At 43.4% G+C, this 22,405-nt stretch overlaps 1 protein-coding gene and 1 pseudogene across 4 annotated transcripts in view; both read left to right on the top strand.

Moving 5' to 3' along the window:
- LHFPL2 (LHFPL tetraspan subfamily member 2) overlaps positions 1–18,966 on the top strand; it is a 123,389-nt gene extending 104,423 nt beyond the window's left edge. For 3 of the 4 annotated variants that reach the window (XM_042875198.1, XM_042875201.1, XM_042875199.1), the window contains 2 exons: positions 6,139–6,923; positions 18,353–18,966. In XM_042875198.1, the coding sequence (XP_042731132.1) occupies positions 6,494–6,923; positions 18,353–18,609 (687 nt within the window). In that variant the 5' untranslated portion in view covers positions 6,139–6,493 and the 3' untranslated portion in view covers positions 18,610–18,966. Of the gene's footprint in view, positions 1–5,927; positions 5,971–6,138; positions 6,924–18,352 lie in introns of those variants that run through there. The other variant, XM_042875200.1, reaches the window with a different exon arrangement.
- On the top strand, positions 18,646–22,001 carry LOC122182337 (annotated as a pseudogene).
- Positions 22,002–22,405: the final 404 nt, after the last annotated feature.

The following is a 22,405-nucleotide window of genomic DNA, read 5'->3' as shown; positions in this document are numbered from 1 at the left end:
CATCTACTGGTAGAATCCCTCCTTGTTTTTAGCAAGTTCAGTTGGACTGTGCCTTGTCTTTCCTTACCCTATCGCTGCAAATCGAGACAGCATCACTGTACTCTTCCCAGGTGACACACCCTTGCTTCCACTGCCTGTACTTGCCCTTCTCTTCCTTCAATTTGACCAGCAAATCCTTGCCAAGCCATACTGGTTTCCTGCCTCCCCTGCCTGCTGTCTTATTCTGAAGGATGGAGAGCTCTTGCACTCTCAGAAAGGCATTCCTGAAAACTAGCCAGCTTTCTTCCACTCCTTTGTCTGTAAGGACTCCTTCCCAGGAGATCTCAACCTACAATTCCTTAAAGTACCTCAAGTTTGCTCTCTTGAAGTTCAGGGTCCTGACTCCACTCTTTGTGAGGCCCACATTCTTCAAGATCACAAACTCAACCAGGGCATGGTCTCTGCAGCCCAGGCTGCCTCCAATCTTAGTAACTGTAACAATCTTTTCTGTACTTATGAGCACCAGGTCCAGCAATGCGTCGCCTCTGGTTGGTCCATTCAATACTTGAACCAGAAAGTTGTAGTCAGTGGGCTCCAGGAGACTCCTGAATCGCTTACAGCTCACTGTGTTGACTTGCCAGTGGATATCTGGGCAGTTGGAATCCTCCATTGGGATGAGAGCCGTGAGTGTGAAATTTCTTGCAGCTGATGCAGGAGGGCCTCATCAACAAGGTGCTCTTATTCAGGTAGCCTGTAGTAGACCCCGATCACCAGCTGTCGTTTATTATATAGACATATCTGCCTTTGAACAGAATATGTTATATTTTTCAGCAACCAGTCACAATAATGCACTCATTAATAGCCCTGTGCAGTTTTATAATAATTAAATATTTATAATATGCAAATATATACTCTCCTTAATTTGCAAGTGACAAGTAATCAAAGCTTTGCTTTCAGTTCTTCAAGCAAAAAGTTCTGTTCCTCGTCTTACTTTCGTAGGCAATAATTTGATGAAAATAAGACAGTGGATGGAAAGAGGAGGGAATCCTTTCTTTATTGTATGAAGTATGGCTGACGTTGTGCTACCATTTCAGTTTTAAACCACCCGCTCCTATTTTGTTATCCAACACTGAATATTTTAATGACTCTGAAATCTGATCCATTTAAAAAACAGAACAATGACACACTGAAGTATCCAAATGCCTTACCAATTCATGACCCACGTGTTTCCTGTGGTGAGTGTGCGCTGCTTAGCACAAACCAGTGTCAGCAGATCTCCTCATGGCCTACAGAGAGAGCTTACTCCTAACCTTTTAGGACAGCTTGTTTTTCCTTAAGAACTAGTACTCATCCGTGTTCTATTATGAGGGCAGAACATGATGAATGTGCCTCCTTTGACACCTGCAGGTCACATGCGAGCGTGTGGGGACAGCCCTTTGGCACAGTGACTTGATGTACATGGTGGTATCTCTGAGAAACAGCGCTCCTCCAGACAGCTCCTCCTGCAGGAACACACATCCCACGAAGGGGCCTAGCGCCATTGGAGCTGGCTCACATGACAACTGTTCTTTCTCCTGCTTTATTCCTCTTTGTCTTTCCTTATCCTCTCATCCACTAAATCCCAGATTAATGTCTTCTTTGTCTTCAGCCCAGGTGGCAAACCTATTTGCCATGTATCGCTCGCCCATTAACAAATAATCTGTAATGCTTACGCTGTGAGCTGTTCCTGCTTGCCAGGCAGAGTGAGCCTTCAGCTGACTGCTGGCTAATGAGAGCACAGAGAAAGGAGCTGCCTAGTGAAGCAGCCTGTACTGACCTGGCTGCTGCACTAGGTCATTTCAGACCAACCCTTGGTGTGTGAGCCTCAGTTGTATTTGTTTTAAATGGTGAGTTTGCAAGCATCAACATAAATAGGAGCTACTTCCACTCTGGTGGTTCAAAGCATTCTCAGTGTTAGTAACTTCTAGTGAACGATGTTTCAGAGAAAGCAGAAGCAAAGCTTCTAGGATTTTCACATTTTTGATTATGAGATGCTCAAGCTTGTGTTTTGTAAACAAGATTTAGAAGCTCCTCTGCATAGCTGTGCTTTGGACTATGGCAAATTGTAGAATAAAATCTGTAATTGTGCCTGGATTTATTTTACAAACTGGGGTCATTTCAGCAGTCTGTGTGGCCTTCCATTCAGCTGTTTGTTTAAGCCAAGCCAAAAGCCACTTATCTAAAGATGATTTATTCTCACTCTTGAGCTGATAGAACCAGGCTGGAAAGGGCGAAAGCTGAGCTGCAGGCTTTGGTATGAGCCCCCTCCAGTCAAACTCTTAAGGAGAGCATAAAGGCCTGACCATAACATAGTTCTGGAAGGTACTTGCGGGACTCTTGTGCTTTGCTTGTAGGACACTTTTTAAAATAAACAGCAGTGGTATGTGATTGACTCAAATTTGAACTTTGCAGCTGTTTCTTCCTATCTGTGTGGTATGTCAGAGCAAAACTCTCCAGCTCAACATCTCTAAAATCAAAAATTTAAATATTATAATTTGGATCAGCTTCTGACCTTTTGGTCTTGGCAGCATGAGCAAAATGGAGACAAGTGTGATTCTTTATCTAGTTCAGAAAATTATATGTTACTTATTTACTTAGAATATAGCAATGCTGTGTAGTAAAAGACAATGGCTAAAAATTCTTAGCAAGAGATGTGTAAGTGTAACTTGAGGCATAATATCTGGCTGTCAGAATTGTGTCTGAAGAGAAGGAAAATTTTAGTCATGTTTTAAGCTTAGTTTGCTTTGTTAGATTAAGGCAACCAAAATAATAGTTCACTTTCACTGTTGTCCTCTCTGGATGCTGTGAGGATCAAGTATCTTTTAACTTCGTTAGACTTCATTTAGTGCAGAATTTGACTACAAGGGAACACAATAAGTGACACTGAAGGTGTAGTTTCTCAATATTTTTGTCTTTGGCAGTGAAAAATGTTTGAGGGCCTTATTGCCTTACTTGGGGTTTGTTGCTGCCCTAGCATTTTTGGAGGGGCATGGTGGGAACTTGTTGGCTGGAATGACCTAAATCTTAAAACACCTCCTCTCCCCTCCAAAAGAACTTGTAGTGTGTCCGACTGCAGTGCCAGGCTGAGGAGCTGGGCTGGGCTGTGGTGGGGCAGCCAGGGACCTCTTGCAGCACCCATATGGATGATCACAGCAGTAAATATAGGGGCAGATGCAAATGGCCAAGAGATGAACCTGCAGAAAGAAATTTGCCTCGTCAGTTAGAGTTGGTTTGACTGAGATAATAGCAAAGGGATTAAAGAACTGTTGTATATTTTGAATTTAGGCTGTCAAGGCAAATATTTTGACAGTCTCTCAGAAGTGGATATTGAGTGGCATGCTGTGAAGAACATAGAGCTCTGTCATGGAAAATGTTCGTCAATGGATGGGAAACTGAGAGGTGGAATAAACAGCTAGTTTTCAGCCTGGAAAGATTGTAGCGTGAGTTTCTGTCCAGCAAAAATGGGAGAAAAGGGGCAAGTGCTGGAGGGCAGCTTCACAGAGTGCAGAGTTCCATAGTGCACAGCGTAGCTGGAAAGGCTCTGATGCATAGTGTACATGTTCTGTTGGAGCTGTGTGAAAACTGGGTAAATTCATTCGGAAATTCAAAGTGATACCTGCTGGAACAAAAACGTTAACTACAGAAGCATGGCTGAACTGTGAATAATCTCCAGTACTTCATCTGCAACCTCCCTCTGCTGAATCTAATGAGTAAGAAATGTTCCTGCCCTTCCTCTGACCCCTGAACCATATTCCTGAGTGTGTTTTTGTCCTCTGAGCTATAACAGGAGATGAAGGGAACAGCACTCGCATTCAGTTTATCACTAGTACAGGAACAAATTTATCTGTGTGCTCGTTCTGCCAGAATAAAGTGGTAGTTACCTGTGAAAAGCTGGGTTGTGAAGGTTTAATTTGAAAGGTAAGTGTGACAGCAGGAGCTGTTATTACTGGTGATGTTTATTAACTTTCACATGCTACGAATATTTCACAATATAGCAAAACTGGGAAGTGTGTGTCCCAGGGAAGACCTGAGATTTGACTCTATTTTCGTATCATTTTTGACCGGGCAGTTCTACTCACGCATTTACTTTTCTGGAGATACTCATATCTTAACATGTTGCCACCATGTATTGTTGCATTTTAAATGAGAAGTACCTCAGTGGTGTGTAGTTTTCCTTATGATTCTAATATGCATTCACCATCTTTTATTAGCGACATGTATTATGGCTTCCAATGTTCATTTGGAATTCCCACCTACCTAAGTAAATATGAACTTTATTCTCTTTGTGTTCAATAAACTGCATTTTATCATGTTACGTAGATACAGAGTGAAGTGTACCAGCTGTGATTTGACTGTAAGGTCCTTTGCACCACAGTTAAAAAAAAATACAATTAATTACAAAGATGAGTTGTTTAACTCATCTTTGACTCAGGAGTGGTGCTTACACAAAAAAAATCAGATTCTCTTTGGAACTTCTCTTAAAAAATAAAGGTGTTTTCTATTAAATTGTCTTTAATCATGCCACTGACATAAGAAGCATGTATGCTTTTCCAGTTGTTTAAAGTGGAAATAATGAGAGAATTAACTTTTTTTTGGCAGGCTGACACTTTAGTTCTCTGTTATTACAAAGGGTGTATTCGAGTCATTGGTATGTCAGATTGCTTGAAAACTCGATGCTTTCTCCAGCTTTTCCAGAATAAAAAATGGGAAAAGAATGATTGTCACAGTACAGCTAAATGCACAACTAAATGTGGATTGCCATTTGCTAACATCTAGTTTAGTACATTTTCATAATTTACTTAGTAAAGTCATGAAATGAGTTGTTTGAGTGCCAGACATGCACTGTCTGTTTGGGCTGTCATTCTCTGATGTTTTTCTCTAGTTGGCCAGTGGCAGCAGAGAGGCTGAAAGTTGCAGGCTTTGTTCTAAGCACAAAACCAGGCAGGGTATGCAGGAGCATCTGTCAGAAAAACAGGCCAGGCAGCGTGGTAACCACGAACTGAGGGAGGTGAAATTCGGTTGTGGGCATGAAAGGCGTGGCTAGGTCCTGCAGGAGCCTGCAGATGGAGGTGGGGAAGAAGAGTAATGCGGGTGAGATCTTGTGGATAGTCCATAAATCCTAATGTAGGAAGGAGAAGAAATTGCCGTATGGAATTCTGAGGTTTTTGAAGTTGTGGTGTTTTGTTGTTTTCTTTTACTTTTGCATTCACTGGGACTGGAATTCAACCGCTAGGCTCAGAAGCTCCTAAAAATTTAAACGCCAACTCCATCACCCCTTGACAAAGCTAAAGGACTTCAAAGGAGGATGGGAATGTCTTTTTTTTTTCCCGGTACCTGCTGACCCCTCTCTGTTCGGCAAAGGGGAGCAGAGGAGGCACTGTTCACTACTGGTCTTTTTTGTGAGTAGAACTCGGGAGCGGTGCACCCCCTTTGCTGAGGGGTAGCATGACTGCATTTCCTGCTCTCCCCCCCTTCCGAAGTGATACATTTTAAGTTTAAGCGCAGAGGCATATGTGTTGATCCATCTGTTATTGTAAGGAAGGCTTCTGGGTTTGAGTGAGGAGCGTAGTGATCTCTGATCGCCTCTCATTCCAAGGGCAGTATAGCTCTGGGAATGTCCCCCAGTTACCGTCACAGGCGGCAGAAGGGAGGCCCCTGGGAGCGCCGAGGGCTGCGGGGTGCGGGTCGGTGTCCCGCGGCGGCTGGGCAGCCCCACGGCCCGCTGCCTTCCCCCGGTGCAACCTTCCCTGCCCAGATCCTCGCGACGCGGCCACTCGGCGGCTGTAAAACTGCTTAAAACGCTCTGCTGGGCCGCCGCCTGCAGCCGTGGCGATTTCAAGCAGGGGAAGATGATGTGGGCGTGCTGGAGGAGTGGGTGGGACCGGGCCGCCACCAACACTTCAGTGGCAGCGCGCTCGACGCACGGCCGTGCGGGACGGGCGGAGCGGATGAGTGAGTGCCGCCTGGCAGCCGGAGCGGTCGCTCCCTCGGGACGAGGCGAGCGGCTTCCAAGCGCGCACGGAAAGCTTTGGCTTGTGGATGTGGATGCGCGCAGGGTTTCAGCTTGCTGAGTTGTGCGAAGGCTTTATCTGCTGCTGATGTCTTTTCTCTCTCCCGTAGGTGCGTGATGTCGAGCAGTGGGCAGTCCCCACAGCCTTCCCCGCCGACTCGGAGCGTCATGCGCCAGTATGAGCAGTAAGAGAGAAAAGCGCGCCTCGGAGCTCAGCATCCCCTCGAGAAAAAAGGAGGAACTGAGTGGAGAGGACGAATGACTGTACTGCTTGCAAAACTTGCAGCGGTTCACTTTTTCTCCTGAGGAGTTTTGTCTTGGCTGCTGTGAGAGCTGGAAGAGCAAGCGGAGCTGCAGCAGTGATTTCCTCGTGGTCCCCCTTCTCTGCTTTTATTTAACTTTTTTCCCCCTCGTGCCCGGAGTTAAGACTGCCAGCTGCACTGTTTGCGAGCAGTGGACACCAATATGTGTCATGTCATTGTAACGTGTCGGTCAATGCTATGGACTCTCCTGAGCATCGTCGTGGCTTTTGCGGAGCTCATCGCTTTCATGAGCGCGGACTGGCTGATTGGCAAAGCCAAACCAGTCAGCACCGAGGACATGGACAACAGAACGGGAGGGCCGCAGGAACCTTACCGCCCGACCCTGGGCATCTACGGGCGCTGCACAAGGATCTCTCACATGCAGCTCTCCAGGCGAGATACGCTTTGTGGCCCTTATGCTGAAAACTTCAGTGAGATTGCCAGTGGGTTCTGGCAGGCGACCGCTATTTTCCTAGCTGTGGGAATCCTGATCCTCTGCGCCGTGGCGTTTGTGTCTGTCTTTACTATGTGTGTGCAGAGTATTATGAAGAAAAGTATTTTTAATGTCTGTGGGCTGCTACAAGGGATTGCAGGTACGTGAGCTCTGAGAGCAACTAAAAATGCTAACTTTTGTGCTGTTCAACTTGCTGTTCACAGCAATTCTGTGGTGTCTACAAGGCGATCACATTAGACAGACCCAGAGTGATTCTATATGCTGGTGTTTATTCAAACTCAGCTGAAATTTATAGCTACACAGCATGTAATACATTGACACTGGCAGTAGGATTGCAGCATGTAATGTGCCAAAATGAACTGACCAGTGTTTCTTTTGTTTGCTGTTCAGTGCTTTTTCTCTGTGTGAATTTCTTTCTGTAACAAAAACTTCTCTCCTTTGTTACCAGCAGAGAGCAAAGTTAATCCTCAGGCTAAGGCAGTTCATCTCCCTCTCACTTCTTCGGTGACTTTTCCATAGGCGCAGGGCAGTTCAGTTGCCCCATGGCTGAGGTGAGAGCGAACGCCCCAGGACAGGGCCTGCAGGTGTACACTCTGCTTACCAAGTTTCATGCTAAGCCACCTCCTTCAAGGGTGTGTGCTTGGCAAGTCATACCTGACAGTAAACTCTCCCCTTGGCCAGCCCATTGCGTTGTTCAGCTGCAGTCATAGAGCCCTCTGAGCTTATCTTTTTGTGATCTGATTGTACTTTGCTTGAAATGACGAATCCACTCTAGATGTGTCCTGTTACTGTTTATAACGTAGGTTTGCAGGGATTAAGTAACTGTAATGCAGACCAAAGCTGGAAAGCTCTAGGCAGAGCAGCGTGTGGCTTTCTGTGGTCATTAGGACTGGTTCTATGTGCCAGTTCCGTGCTTTGCAGTGTGTGCATGGGGTGGTCTGAAGGAGAAGAGTGGTCCTGCCACAACCAGCTGCCCTCGGGGACTGGTGAGGGAGGCGGCAGTGGCACAGGCTGCCTCTGCCTTCCCTCTTTGTGGTGCTCTTAACCAGATGTTTTCAATTCATACAGTGATGTGGTTAAACCAGAAGTGAGGAGTTGGGACTTGTTTGCTGGAAGGAGGAGTCCATCTTGACCACTACTTGCCAGGACAACGGTGGCCCTGTTGCTGGCTGCTCCTTGACTGGTGTACTAACTGCTCCCCGGCTTGAATGAGGGCTGTGCTCACCTTCCTCTGATCACGGAGGTCACAGCTGGGGACATGGCCGACACTGGCTACTAAGGCACTGTAAAGTAGTATAAAAGCATACGGGTTGTTTTGTGGCATCCACAATAATGCTTGTGTGCTTGCACCAGAATTAGATCCCTCCATTGGCTCAAGATGTTTCTGTACAGATTATGGGAGCAGATGAATATACTTAAAATAAAAAATGACATGTTTTGCAGCAATCCCTCCTGGTTCACAGAACTACCAGCACCAGTGTGACAAATAAGCAGCTCTGCAGTGCAAATTAGAGCTAGTGGAAGGTTTTAGCTCCTTGCTTTCTTACCCTGCACTTCAGAAATAATCCATGAAACCTGTTTTTTAAGAGATTACATCTTTTCATTTAAAGTTATGTTTGTGTGAGAGATAGGCTGGCAGCATAAGTAGACATTTGCTGCATCAGACTCATGTCTGTTGAAAAGATAACTGTGCTTCTAGTTCCAGTGCCATCTCAAGATGGATATAGTCTAGCATCAAAGTAGGCAGGAAGTAGATTCTTGTATCTTGCAAACTGTTCTGTAAAACATCCATTTGTGAGCAGATATGACAGTTCTAGGTTTTAATATCAGACCAGCTGTGTGGATAAAGGAAAACATTGAACAATATGGTAGACCAAGCATTTGTTTTGTGAAGAGATAGCTAAGTCCTTTTTTTTTTTATCTGTACTGAGAAAAGAACGCTTCCCTTCCTATGGTTTAGATAAATGACAGCATTAAACTGGGTAATTGAAAGGTCACGTTGCTGAAGCTGTTGCTATGAGAAATACCACTGCTGATATTTGCAGCCAGGCGCCTTGTGGCTAGCAACTCATTTTCTCAAGATTAATTTTATTGGGTCCACTGCTACTCTTGTGCCAGTAGCATTACAGCATCTGCTTACTTAGTTGAAAGTATTTTCCATATGACTTATCACAGCTGTTAATTTCAACTTTCTCAGTTCCTGAGTTTTGAAAAACACTTGTGCATGTTTCTAGCAGTACAATTGTTGGCATAGTCAATCACGTGAGGATTATGATATGTGAACTAATGCCCTGGCCAGAGAACAGCTTGACACAAACCAGCGTGATTGTCTTCAGCTTAAGATTGTTCTTTCAAATGTGAACTATTATGTTTTTTAGGAAAAAGAAGTCACAAAGTCACTTTGTTTATCAGCATGTATCAGCCCAATATTTTTAAGCATGTCAAACATTTCATTTTCAAGGATGAGATGCACCCACACAGAGTAATCTACAGGAACTCAGGATCTCACAGACTTAATCTCATTTAAAATCTCTATATCTTTGCTATGGAGATTTGATATAATTAAAAACATGCAGCAAGTTAGTTTATTCCTGGAATTCATCATGAAAAGACAATAACAGACACCGGATATATCTTTTTTGTTTGGCAACAGTGGTTGTGACCTGGGTGATGCCTGCAGTGAAATTACTAACACAAAACCACGTCTTTTTGTATGGTCCTTTGACAAGCCCTCATTTAAATAGTGGGTAGGAGCCATGCAGATATCTGATCCACAGAGCTTTTGTTGTTACTGTCATTGCAGAAAATTAGAAATAAAAAACTATACAGCTTCTGTTTGAAATCTTATAATTTGTTGTAATAGGACATGACATTTTTCCGCTTGCTTTCAGGCTTCAATGTCTCTCACTCTGGACTTGTAGCAGTTGTAACCAGTTGTCCTGGTTTTGGAAATGTTTGCAGATTGTTTCATTTGGAAAAGAATATTTTCCCTGCAATAGACAGTGCAAAGAAAGGAGCCATGTAATTAAACAGATAATTACTACCCAGCAGCAAGAAGTTCAGGCAGACTTTTTGAACATCTTTTTTGGGAAAGTATTCTGTTTTTACAGTTGATGAAACATTTGAAGTACAGAGGCTAGAAGAGGCCCAGGATGACTTGTAATAGCTGTGGAGCACTTTCAGTATTTGTGCATGTTGTTAAGAAGCATTGCTGGTCAAAGAGGCCAAGCTGGCGCTCAGGGGAAGCACCGCGCACACTCCTGCTGCTGCCCGCAGGTGACAGGCTGCTGCTTGGCGGAGAGCCTGAGCAGAAGGAAAGTGAAGCCAGAGCAGTTCAGCCTTCAATGGCAAGGGAACTTCTTGTTTGTCTTTCTAAAATGCAGAGCATGCATTTTTCAAAAGCATATTTCCTCTTGGATTCATCTTAGAATTTTTCTTTTCTGATGCCAGAAATCTGAATTCTTGGGGTGGGAAGAAAGAAGAAGGGGTGGGGGGGGATTTCTAATGGAAATCCTGATGGTCTGAACTGCTCCTGCTGTCTGTGGTGTAGTGCTTCCTGTAACCCATATGGCCAGCTGCCAGCATGACATCCAATACACAGATGGTTGCTGAAAGTTCAAGCTAAGGGGACTGCTGGTTTGGAGCAAGAGGAATTATGCCAGGGAAGGAAAACGAGTTCCAGTGCTGAACTGCTATTGAGCCTGCGGGACAGTATTAAGTAGTTAAAGGACAGGTAAAGAAATAAAGTGAAGCTTTAGTTCAGTGTTAAGTTAGATTTGGAGGTCAGCTTACCTCCTGTGCTACCATGATGGTCACAGGGATCAGCAGACACTCAGCAGACTGTCAGTGCTGAGGTTCTCACTAGCAAAAATTAGCAGTTGATGTTCTTAGCAAGCAAGCATAAACCTTCCATCAAATGGTGTTGAGTGTGAGAACCTTGTGCACTCTGAGAAATACCTTCCTGCGGCATGTGTGTGTGGCACTGCGTAATGGTACTGATGTGGGGATGTCTGTATTCCCTGCTGTCCAGCCGAGTGGGACTGGCTGCCTCTCCTGCAGGGTGGATTTTTGCTTTCAGACTTAGAGCCAAGACTGATGCTGCTTTTCCATAGAGCAGCGAACTCTAGGAGAATATTTAGATGCAGAGTCTGTGCTTTTACTCAAACACAAGAAAAAAGAAGAATTCAGCTCAGTCTCAGCAGGCAGAGAGGGGTGGGGACGGTCGACTTGCACTGCAGGATCAGCGCTGAGGAAATGTAATGGAATGAGAAAATGTCTCAGAGCCCTTTTACCTCATTGTTTCAGCCAAGGCAGCTTGTTGCTTCGGCTCCTTTGCAGAGCCCTGGTCACGAGGTGTTTTTCTTTCCCTTTCTGCTGATTCTGCACAACCGATTCATGTTTTGGAGGGCACTGGCAACAGCCAGTTGGACGGCACTGAAAACAGTTACAGCAAGCACTGAAACGTGCTGGGTCTTTTCCTCTGCTTCTTTTGCGGATGGACAGTTTGACATCATCTGGCGTTTTCTTTCCAAACTAACGAACCTCCCAAATTTAACTGTTGCAGTGTAGTTACTCATGTAGCCGCTTCGGGCCTGCCATCAGGCCGTCTCAGATTAAAAACGCCCACTACCTCCCCGGCTTTTGAGGCAAACCCTGGCGGCCACGCGGCAGCCCCCTTCGCTCAGCAGTGTGCCTGGCTCCTGCTGTGGTGTTCTGAGCACAGAGCTGGGCAGGGCTTGCATGTGTGTGAAACACCAACAGGGCCTGCTTCAAAGAAAGGTGCCACAGCCTTACAGGGTGGTCAGGGCCTGCAAATTGGTGTGACGGGTAGGGTTGGCACAGCACAGGGTATTCTGTGATTCTGTGAAGTGTGATGGGATGCAGCCTACCCTCTCCGCTCCTGAAGAGAGCAGTCTGTATGTTCACGCTTCATTAAAGAGAAGACCGAGCAGATTACACAATAAAAAAAACTAAACCCAAGAAGCCCCAAACACCATGCAGGAATCGCCCATATGCTGTCATTCTGCCAAACCAACCCACATCAAGGCTTTATAAGCTGGCTTCTTTTTGGCTCTTTCTGTGGGTAGCAAAATGTACATAATAGTGATAATAGCTTCTTGTCCATAGCTCTTCCTTATACCTCCTGTCATGCACATCCTCCACATGTATCTTAGCCCTATTTCACACCCTAATATCAATAATGACATCGGAAACAGTGATTGGTTATGAACATGCATCTTTGATTGGCTTAATGAATTGGAGTGTGAGCAAGATCCCAGATCCCCTCGTAGATGTGAACCCACACCGTCTGCAGTATCAAGATAGGTCTTGAAATCATAAATGCTTCTGTTTTGCAGTATTTCCAGATGGGCCATCTTCAAGGCTCTCATGCTCACAGATTCTCCCCTTGCTTGCTGTGCATGTGCCGCCACACTCACCTGAATGCTGGCAGGGCTGCAGGAGGCCATGCAGTGTGAAAGGCTGCAGGCAAGATGTGGGAAAGTCACAAGCCTGGGCTATGCTGTGGTGTCTGGCCTGCTGCGCCGCAGTAGTTCTGTTCCATCCTCTGTGGGGAATTCCCACCCCCTCTGCCTGACACAGAGCTCTGTGCTGGCCGGGGCTGGCCAGTCTTATGAGGAGTGGCTGAGGGAACTTTGATTTTTAAGTGTGGAGGCTGTCCACCATGTCCACTGCGTGTGGTGGCTATCGCTACAGTTGTCTGTGTATGTAAAAGCTTGCTCAGCTTAAGCTAGTGGAGTGCATCTGTGTGCATATTTCAAGCATGACACTGTTCAGGTATTCATTTAGCACACTGACACATTTGCTAATATGCCCGTGGGAAACAAAGGCAGGGTTGCTGTGCCAAGCTGTTGTGCGCCCTTGGTCCTGAGCACTTGTCTCCTGTGGCTGTGCAGAAGGGGAGAAAAGCAGTGTTACTGCTTCTCACCACCAGGAGGTGACCGCATGAGTGGAGCAAAGCTCATCTTCCCCTTTCCACTCCTGTCTGCTGCAGTGCTGTTGCTGTGTTGTGCTGCTCTGTGGGAGCATATTGCATTGCCACCTCATGGATCACAGCTGCTTAATTCCCTGTATCTTCAGCAGCCTTTTAAAAGGGTTGGTTTGGTTTGGTTTTTTGGGTTGTTGGGTATTTTTGAGGTTTGTTTCTTTTTTTGTTGTTGTTTGTTTTGTTTTGTTTTGTTTTTTTTTGCTATTTTGCTAAGAAATGAGAAGATAGTTTCAGGATTTGCAATGGAAATTGGCTTTGTTAGTATATGCTGTTATTTAATATGGCACAACAGCAGCTGCACAGGAGACTGTCAAAACTAAATAGCGTGCACTTATCTAAACAGGCATGTGCACAGCCCCTTTCTTGAGGGTTGTTTCCAAGGATGGAATGAGAAAGCTTTTACTCAGCTCTGACCCTGTTGACCAACACGTGATGTGACATGCAGATGCCCACAGTGACAGACTGATTTGTTGTTTTTCTGTGATGTTAGCTTAGCAACACTGCTATAGAGCATGAAAAACAGGAACACTTGCTTGTTGCAGTTCCAAGCCCCCAGAAAGGAAAGTCTGGGGGTGCAAGTGGAAAAAGGTTTTCATAAAAAAAGGTAATTACTGGGCTGTCTTCAGAAACTTTTCCTCTTGTCTGCTATGTTCATACTGATATTTCTGAGAAGTTTGGCTTCAGTGTAAACATTTGAGGGCTAGGGCTTAATTGGATGTCCAAGCTGTAATCAGGATAGGGATAATAATCCTAATTAAGTTTAGTCTACATTTTGTATTTCTTAAGGCTTTCTTCTGAAAACACATAATTTGGGATTGATAAAATGTTATGAGAGCAAATTCCCTTCAGTGAAACATGTGAAAATGTTCTCTGCTGACAGAGTTATACCAGTGAGCTTTATGAGATGAGTTATCTGGATCAAAGGGTTATTTGAATAGTTTTCCTGTTTTGTTCATAAGCATTACAGAGCCTACTTTGAGACCTCTGTTTTAAGGAATCCTAAGAAAAAACATGTATGAAAGCTGGCAACAGCTAACAGAAGAAAAATGTAATTAATGCTGCATCCATAGCAGTGCAGCTGTGCAAAGAGGGAGGAGGTTAAATCTTCAACAGAGCAAACTTGAAATCTGCAAGGCTGTAGAGAAGCACACTGGAAAACAGCCTCATGTCATGCTTTCAAAATTAATTTGCTCTCCCGGCATGGGGAACAAACAGCAGTGATTAACAGGTGGATTGGCTGTGAATTAAACTCATTTACTGTACATTGGAGAGAGGAACTGGAAGGATTCTTTGCAGAAGAGTTTTCTTCAGCTAAAGCACAAGACTTTTGTTCTGTGTTTTTCCTCTTGAAAATTGGCTTCTGTTCAAATACACTGGGACAAAAGCAAAAATGATTTATTAGGAAAAGGAAATCATTATCATTATAATTTACTGTCCTCCTGCCGGATCCATCTTAAGACAAACTGTCGACAGGAGATAATTGTTGCTTCATTAGATTGTGCTGACATAAAGTTACACAACACACAGTGAGCTTTGTACTTCTATGACTAACAGAAGCTTAAGTGCTTTAATTTTAACTTACAGCGTTAAATGCCTTACAAAGCCACATCATGCAGATTAAATACACAGGTAATATTTAAGTGTGTTGAGCTTAAGAACAACTGAGTCAAATTCAAGAAAGCTGAGAACTCCAATAGTTAATCCAGAGAACAGCTTCTTACACGTAGATGAGTATTGTGCTGGGAACTGCTCCCGTGTCCCTGTGCACTGTGGATATAAGTGAATGCTGAGGGTGTGCCCATGCCTCCTGTGACAGCCCCGTGCTCGCTGATGGTAAGTTTCGTGCCCAGCTCCATGCAGCCTATCCAGTGCCTCCTCCGCCATCTGCCATCTGATGCTTCAAAAGAACAGAAACATGTTTTGTACTGCGCATAAGCTGAAAACCAGTTGGTCTTCATTTCCTCAGTCCTCTGTCTGGCTGTGAATCCTAGAATCACAGAATGGCTTGGGTTGTAATGGATCTTCAAAATCATCTAGTTCCAACACACTGATGTGTGCACGGTTGCTACCCACTAGAACCACAATGAAACACGATTGCCATTGTGCTGCTCGGGATTAACTCGCTTGCTCTTTGTGTTATTTGTTATGTAAGAAGAAGGGTTTGCCAGCTATTGACAGAAACTATGAGCAAAGCTGCCAAGCGCTGCAGTAATGCAAATAAATAACAAAAATGAGAGAAATGCAGGCAGGTGAAGCCCCAGGGACTGAGAGCGGCTGCAGAAAGGGAGAGATATAGGCAAATAAGTAAAGAGATGTGAGGGGCTCAGTCAGGCTCTGCCCTGTGGACACTAGTATGAAAATTCAGTGCTGAAAGTCTACCAGTTTGGCCAGATCCTATCCCCTAATTGTTTTTTGCTCAACTGCAGCTGCTTGCATGTGTTTGAGACATAGATCAAGGCTACAGCATTAGCCACAGAAACATGCCTCTGGCTTTTTTGCGTTTCTTAAAATGGTTGAGAAGCAATCCTTAAGTTAAAGGTGAGAGAACACTGAGACTGCTGAGCTATTCATATTACATTTAACCATTTCACCTGTTTAAAAGTAGACCTTCGCTTTCCAAGGAGTATCGCAGCCTCATCTGACCTTGATATCAGATATATCTGAGCTTGTTCTTTCCACATGGGCCTCTCTTCCCTCCCTCTGCATCTGTGTTCCCAGGAGCACAGTGGTTCTTTTCTTGTGGTCTCTGGAAGATGCCTCTGGCTAGAGCTAGTTGGACAGGTAAGTGCTGCTGGTTGCTGACTTCTTCTGTAGTCCGTGGTTTTCTCTGCTGTTGGGTAATGAAGATCTTCCATCCATTTTGTTTAAGCAGCAGGAATCATTCCTGCTGCCTGTGATCATCTCTTCTGTAGTGACTTGCAAGCAGCAGTCTTGACCTTTTTACTTGAGATCCCTATGGAGAGAGCCATGTCTGAAGTCTGCACAGCTCCATCACTGTGTTTTGCAGGGTAGGGCTGAGCACAAGATGAGTCTGCGCCTCTCCAATTAATGCTAGTTAGCGTGAAACCCAAGGAGTGCCATCTCTGCTTCTGCGCGTGTTGAACTGCCTTAATTAGGTAATCTTTATTGACTTTTCCTAACAAGTAGGAACCAGATATGACTGAAGTTAGGAACGATGGTAAATATTAGCAATAGATATAGGAGACATGTTCTGAGAAGCCTCGAGTCTGCACTGGGATGGAATAGAAGGTAGGCTCAGTGGTGAGGTGAAGATGTTATTTCTTTTCTTGTATTATGGTAGTATGGGAGTCAGAGGGGGAAAGAGAATCTGTCCATGGTCATGGCTCATAGTTTTGGAGTTTTCTCCAAATCGTCTCCTTAACTGAGGAAATAACTGTAAGTTATCCAGCCAGCAGAGTACTGATGAATATGGAGAGATGCTGCAGTCTTTTAGAGGTGGCCGAGTGGCTTTTCAGCTCGAGAGTCCGTGCCATGCAACAGCAGTTTTCAGGAGATGTTTAGTGCTCTGGCTTTGGCTAAAAGAGTTGGATGTGACTTCTTAGACCTACTTGTGCCCAAGCCATCTGGAGTGAAACACAGCCCTCTGGGTTTGTTACTGATAGGGTGGTAGGCTTTAAAAACTAACTTGGCAGCAGCAGCTACTTTGGCATTTCGTGCCTGGTTTCTTAATTCAGGGCTGGCGATTTTTAACTACCAAAGGGTTTGTGATCTTTAGAGAAAATGGCAGCTGGACCAAACTCATGTACAGTTAGAGAAATGCAATGTTTAGTGCTGCTGGTTAATACTGAACAGGAAGATAGTGATGAATAGAGGAGAGGAACTGCTGGTGTTTAGTCTGAAACTAGCTGCTGGGCTCAGCAGGATGAAAGCACAGCTTATCCAGGCCTGTCCAAGATAAAGCAGTACTTTATGCTTAGTGTAGTTTGGCCAATTGGGCTGGAATCACTGCACAAAATTTGTCATTGCTTCTTAAATGTAAACAGTGACTAAGTTCTCTCAGACAGAACAGATACCTTTCACTAGTGGATTTTGCTGCCCTAAATTATGGCATTAAGTTCATTCATGCCCATGGTGTAACCATTAGAAAAATGCTGGAGGAAGGACAATCTTTTGTGAAATACCTGGCATTTATAGATATTAGACAGCTGTAAGGAAATTTGATGCACTGCAGAATAGACTATTGTAACTTGAATTTGTTGAACTCTGATGCACTGCAGAATAGACTATTGTAACTTGAATTTGTTGAACTGAAGATGGGAACAAATCTTAACAGGTGTTCTTGGTAATAAATGTAGTAGAGAGAAAAACATAAGAGTTTTCTATTTGATAACCTAGTGGAAATTTTGAGATTAAATTTATGGATGAACTAGTGCCATAAATAAAAAGCACAACTTTCAGCCAACTTCAAGAATAATACTATTATCAGCTGTCTTCTTCAGCATGCCTGGCTAAATAAAGGGCTTTATTGAGGACAGCAGAAATAAAGTGGGTAATACTTACAGGATGTGGAAGGCTGTGTTCACTTTCTGAATAAATGGGCTGCCTTTAAGCGAAAACTGTTTCGTATAATTCTTCCTGCTCTTCGAAGTAAAATTTTAAAGAAAATAATAGAAAGCTAATACAGATGCCTATGAGCTGTCCTGACAAGTATCTACGTACCTTGCTGGATGGAGATGTTTTTCACTCACTGTGATTTTTAGGAGAGGTTGTATGACAGCATTATAGCTTCCAGCACTGCAGGCATTTTGATTAAATCTCTCAGCTTTGTACAAAGGCACATCACGTGCATAGGGGCTCTAATATTTTATTTTCATCTCCTCAGTGAAACTCTTCACTGCTTTGATAACTTTGGTCCTCAGCAGAGAGAAAGCCATCAGTAACAGCGTCCCTTCTTCAGAGGATGCCACTATTACCTATGCACTGGTAGTGGAGACACAAGTCCTCTTGTTTGTGGCTGACTCCACAATCTCTTCATTGCAAAAGAAGCTTCTTGAATGTGCTGAGTGATTTTTCTACTATGTCTGAGTGTGGATAAATAACCAGTGGTCTATTGTTGAATTGAAAGATCGTTCTTTCCAGGTTAAGAAAACAGATGTAGGGAAAATCCAGAGGAAAAGAAAGAAATACGAATGACAAAGTGGAACGAAGGCTAGCTAAATACAAATGTTAAGTAGATGCAAACAACTGTAAGTATTTGAAAAGTGTTAAGTACAAAGAGTAGATGAGATGTCCCAACATTTGGCAAACTCTGTAAATGCAGCAGGTAAGTGCAGGAGGAATGCAGAGAATAAAACTAAGAAGAAGGCCATATGAAATAACCCTTTCACAATTAAAAAACTGCGGGACAGCCCCTGGTTGAGATAAAAGTCTACACAGTAAGGAACGAACAGTAAATGAAGGATGGATGAGACAGAGCTGTCTGTTTCAGTTCTGACGCTTAAAGTCAGCCGCGTCCATTCTAACTGTTACTAAATGTTTCATTCGCTGTGCAACTTATGAATTATTAAACTTCTGTCTTTTCTTTCTCTTCTTATTTCTAGGCCTCTTCCTTATCTTAGGCTTGATACTTTACCCTGCAGGTTGGGGATGCCAGAAAGCAATAAGCTATTGTGGACATTATGCTTCTGCTTACAAACTGGGAGACTGCTCCTTGGGCTGGGCTTTCTACACGGCGATTGGTGGCACTATTCTGACGTTCATCTGTGCAGTCTTCTCGGCGCAAGCTGAAATCGCCACATCCAGTGACAAAGTGCAAGAAGAAATAGAGGAAGGAAAAAACCTTATCTGCCTCCTTTAACTCCAGTGGGAAAAAATACCAGTGCCTGGATATTAATTTGCTATTCACTGGCTTGATGAGGAGATCCACTTACCAGTTTCCACAGTTTGTGTGATTGAGCCCCATGCATTCCAGCCCTGAACTACTGAAATGGTCTTTCCTCCTTGTTGGGCAATGAGGATCAGAAAAGATCCCAAGAAAGGAGAATGTAAACACTTGGGGATTTTTTAGTTTGATTACATTATCAGGACACTGTGGAGTATATTAATCAGATTGGGGATGCGAGGAATCATATATATAATGGGGATATTATTACATAGCTGACAAATTCTGATTGATTGGATTGCCTTACCCACCTTGGTCACTTTAAAAAAATTGGATTTAAAATAATAAAGGCCAGCACATTTTTACTTTTTTTTTACACAACCAAGCAGCCTATTTTCATTAGGCTTTCTTTCCAAGGGCTCCCCTCACCTGTGAATCTTTCACCACCACCTGGTTTGGTACCGTATTTTTAATTGAGGTGCTTCTTCATACTGAACGTCCTTAAAGTACAGTGCCTTCTCAGAGAGTAAGTACGCGATGGAGAGATCAAAGCTGACACGATGCAGTTCACACATCTTTAAACAGTTAAAGCTGAATCCTTACCGCATCTCCTGCTTGAAACTTCACAACACAAGGTGCGTGCCCCTTGTCTAGCAGGTTAATTATTTTGTTTTCACTGACCCAGTAGAGATGCTGTTGTTAACACTGGTTTTCACTTGAATCTGATGCAACTGTTAGAAATACCATTTTACCGTATGCCTTTAGCTGAAATACCCCAAATCCCAAGCAGATGATAACTACCCAGAGCACAGCTGGGCATTACTTTGTGAATGCCAACAGCTGGAGCTTTAGCCTCTTGTACAAGTGAACATCAAATGCTGGACTTCAGTGGTATTATTCTTCCTTTTGCCTGTGAAACTTCATTCCTACTCTGCAGACCAATTTCATGTCCCAGAACCAGCTACGTCCTTAAGAAATTTACATTTTTCAGGAAGTCATGCCAAATTCTTAATGGCTGTGAAGATCTTTTCCCATTTTTTGAACCACATGTAGCGTGGAACCTTTTCCAACTAAATCAGCAGAAATAACAGACCCTGCCGCAAATGACATTCCTTTCTCAAAAACAGTCGGCTGCATTACTTGTGGTGCCCCATCACTTACTAGAACTACTTGTAAAAACAAATCTAAAAGGTATTTAAAAAAAAAAAAAAAAAAAGGAATGATGCAACTGTGGCACAGAAGCACTAGGAAGAATTCATCAGAGAAGTAATTCTCATGAACTTTAAGTGAATTCCTCTTCTTATTTCTTGGTGCATGTTTCACATCATACATTGCTTTCCATCACTGGAGCCTGGTCAGTCTATCACAGTGTGCTGTTAGCCATTTATAGATATTAAAAATTGTTACTGTACAGGTAGAAGGCTGATTTCAATACGCTGCTCCTCTCTGGGTGATTCACAGGACTTGTAAAAGCAGCCACTAGCACAAGCCCAGGGCTAGCCTTGAGCATGGCTGAGCAGTGCTGCTGGAGCACCCTCAGTGCCTGCTGTGCCCCACAGACCCTGCCTGAGCCCAGCCCACCTGTGTAGGCAGCAGTGCCCATCAGCACACAGCATGTGTTCAAGAAAGGTGCCGGACAGATGTAGAGCTGATGGCTGAGCCACTGTTCAAAAACCGGGATCAACTTCTGCCAATATTAAAAAGGGATTTAATTTAATTTAGCAGCTTCTTGCGTTCACCTGTTTCTCTAGCCCACCACAGTGTAGATTTTAAAACGGGTAATTAACTTCTCTTTAAAATGTTTAATTTTAAAAACGGTCTGGAACCACTTATGCCAATTATCTGCATATAGCAAAATTTGTTTTTAAAAAACTTTTGGAATAAAGTGGCGTTTGAGGACAAAAAGTCACAGCCAGCATGTCTTGACCGCACTCGTGGTCTCCCATTTTTTGCTGGACACATTCGCACACACACATGCCGAAGGACGTGCATGCTACCTGTTTAGCACAGCTGCACTGTGACTGAAAACATCCTATGGTGCTCCTCTTGAGCCCTCTACTGGAGCGCGTGCTAGAGGAGGCTGGGGCATTAGCCCAGCTGTGCTTTTGTCAACAGCGCAATTGGAAAGGAAGGGTTGGAGAATACGAGTGACTATAAATTGGCTCAATATTAATTAAAAGAAAATTCAGAGCTTTTATCAGTCGGATTTGGAGTTTTAACTTTTTGTAAGTGGGTAGCAATCCAATGTGAATGCTGCCACTGCCAGGACTTTCTGTAACTACGTTACTGAAGTAAATGCTGCTGCGGCTTGAGCACCTGATTAGCCAGAGCCAAAGTCAGTACTTCCAAAAGGTATGGAGGTTTATGGAGGTTCCAAAAGGTATGCTTAGGTTTAGAAGTAAGCAGTGAACAACCCCAGTATACACTGCTATGATCTAAAGCATGCTTAAAATTTTTAATATTGGGTTTTTTGTTTTTGCAATACTAGGCAAGTATTTTCAGTGGCGTGTTTTGCTTTTGTTTTCATTTGTAACCAACAAGAGCCAGCTTTTCTGCTTGTTGCTGATATGCTATCAACCTGCTCTGCAACGGCATAATCAACTAACTTGCAAGAATATCCACGTTCATCACACAGCACGCAGTCAGATGGAAGACGGGCTGGGAAGAAATACAGAAAAACAGTAATCAGAATTTCCTTTCTCAGGGTTCTGTTTTTCTATCAAGTGATAAGGCGTTACGTATTGCCGCTTTTTTTTCTGGATGAAGTTTTCAGATGTAGGGTGCTCTCGTTAAATCTGTTTAAAGCTGTTTAAAGTTGTTCCTGACGGTCACCTCAACAGCAGCTTTCAAAGATGTTTAGAAAAGAGAAGAAAGAAATCAGATTAAAACTAATTTAATTAATTTCACGAGGGGGGCTGCAGAGCGTAACTGCTTCTTAATGTACGTGCACTGCATAGGATCTAGAAGACTTTGCTGTGGATTCTTTAAAACCTGTGTGCCAATTAGCTCAGTTCAACTTTGTTTTTGTGGTATTGAAGAATTCTTCAAGCATCTGTGGTTTGATCAACTTTGTAAACTTATATTCTGTAAAGTGCCATAGACTTTTTTTAATTGTAGCATATTTAAATATATATATATATACACAAATTTGTGTGAGATGTGCAATAACAGGAATGTCTTTTGGTGGGTTGGTTTTTTGATGGGTTGTTTTTTGGGGGTTTTTGGTTGTTTTTTTTTTGTTGTTGTTTTTTTTGGGGGGGGGGCTTTTTCTTTTTTTTTTTTTTTTTTGGTTGCTTTTGCTATTGAACAGGATATTTGAAAAGGGACTTCCCAGGGAAGAATTGGTGTGTGTTGGTGGTGTGGACAGACTAAGCATAGAATAATGCAATAGAGTTATGGATTTTGAAGATGAATACAATGTTAACAGTAGCTTAAAGATCTAACAAAAATCTCTTCTAGGGTGATTTAATCTATATAATACAGACAGTTGAAATGTGAAGCTGTAGCTATTTCTAGCTGTGTACAATCTGAAAGCTGAAAAGGTTCAGCTAGGTTTCTCAGTGTGCTTTATTTATAATGTGGCATTGCAAAAAAAAAAAAAAAAAAAAAAATTGCTACTGAGCTCTTTCTTGTCTATATCACCTTCTTATCCATTTTTATTCCACATTCTTCGGATTCTGAGATTTTTTCAGCCCAGTCATTTCAGTTTTGAATCCCACATGAGCGTATCTCACTTGTGTCCCTTGAAAGCCATGGGCATTGTTGCCTATGA

Source organism: Lagopus leucura, unplaced genomic scaffold (assembly GCF_019238085.1).
Source record: "Lagopus leucura isolate 7727_CA_CO unplaced genomic scaffold, USGS_WTPT01 Super-Scaffold_100014, whole genome shotgun sequence".
Classification (NCBI taxonomy): Eukaryota; Metazoa; Chordata; class Aves; order Galliformes; family Phasianidae; genus Lagopus; species Lagopus leucura.
The sequence above is the reverse complement of the archived record's forward strand: the minus strand, read 5'-3'. Positions and strand labels throughout refer to the sequence as shown.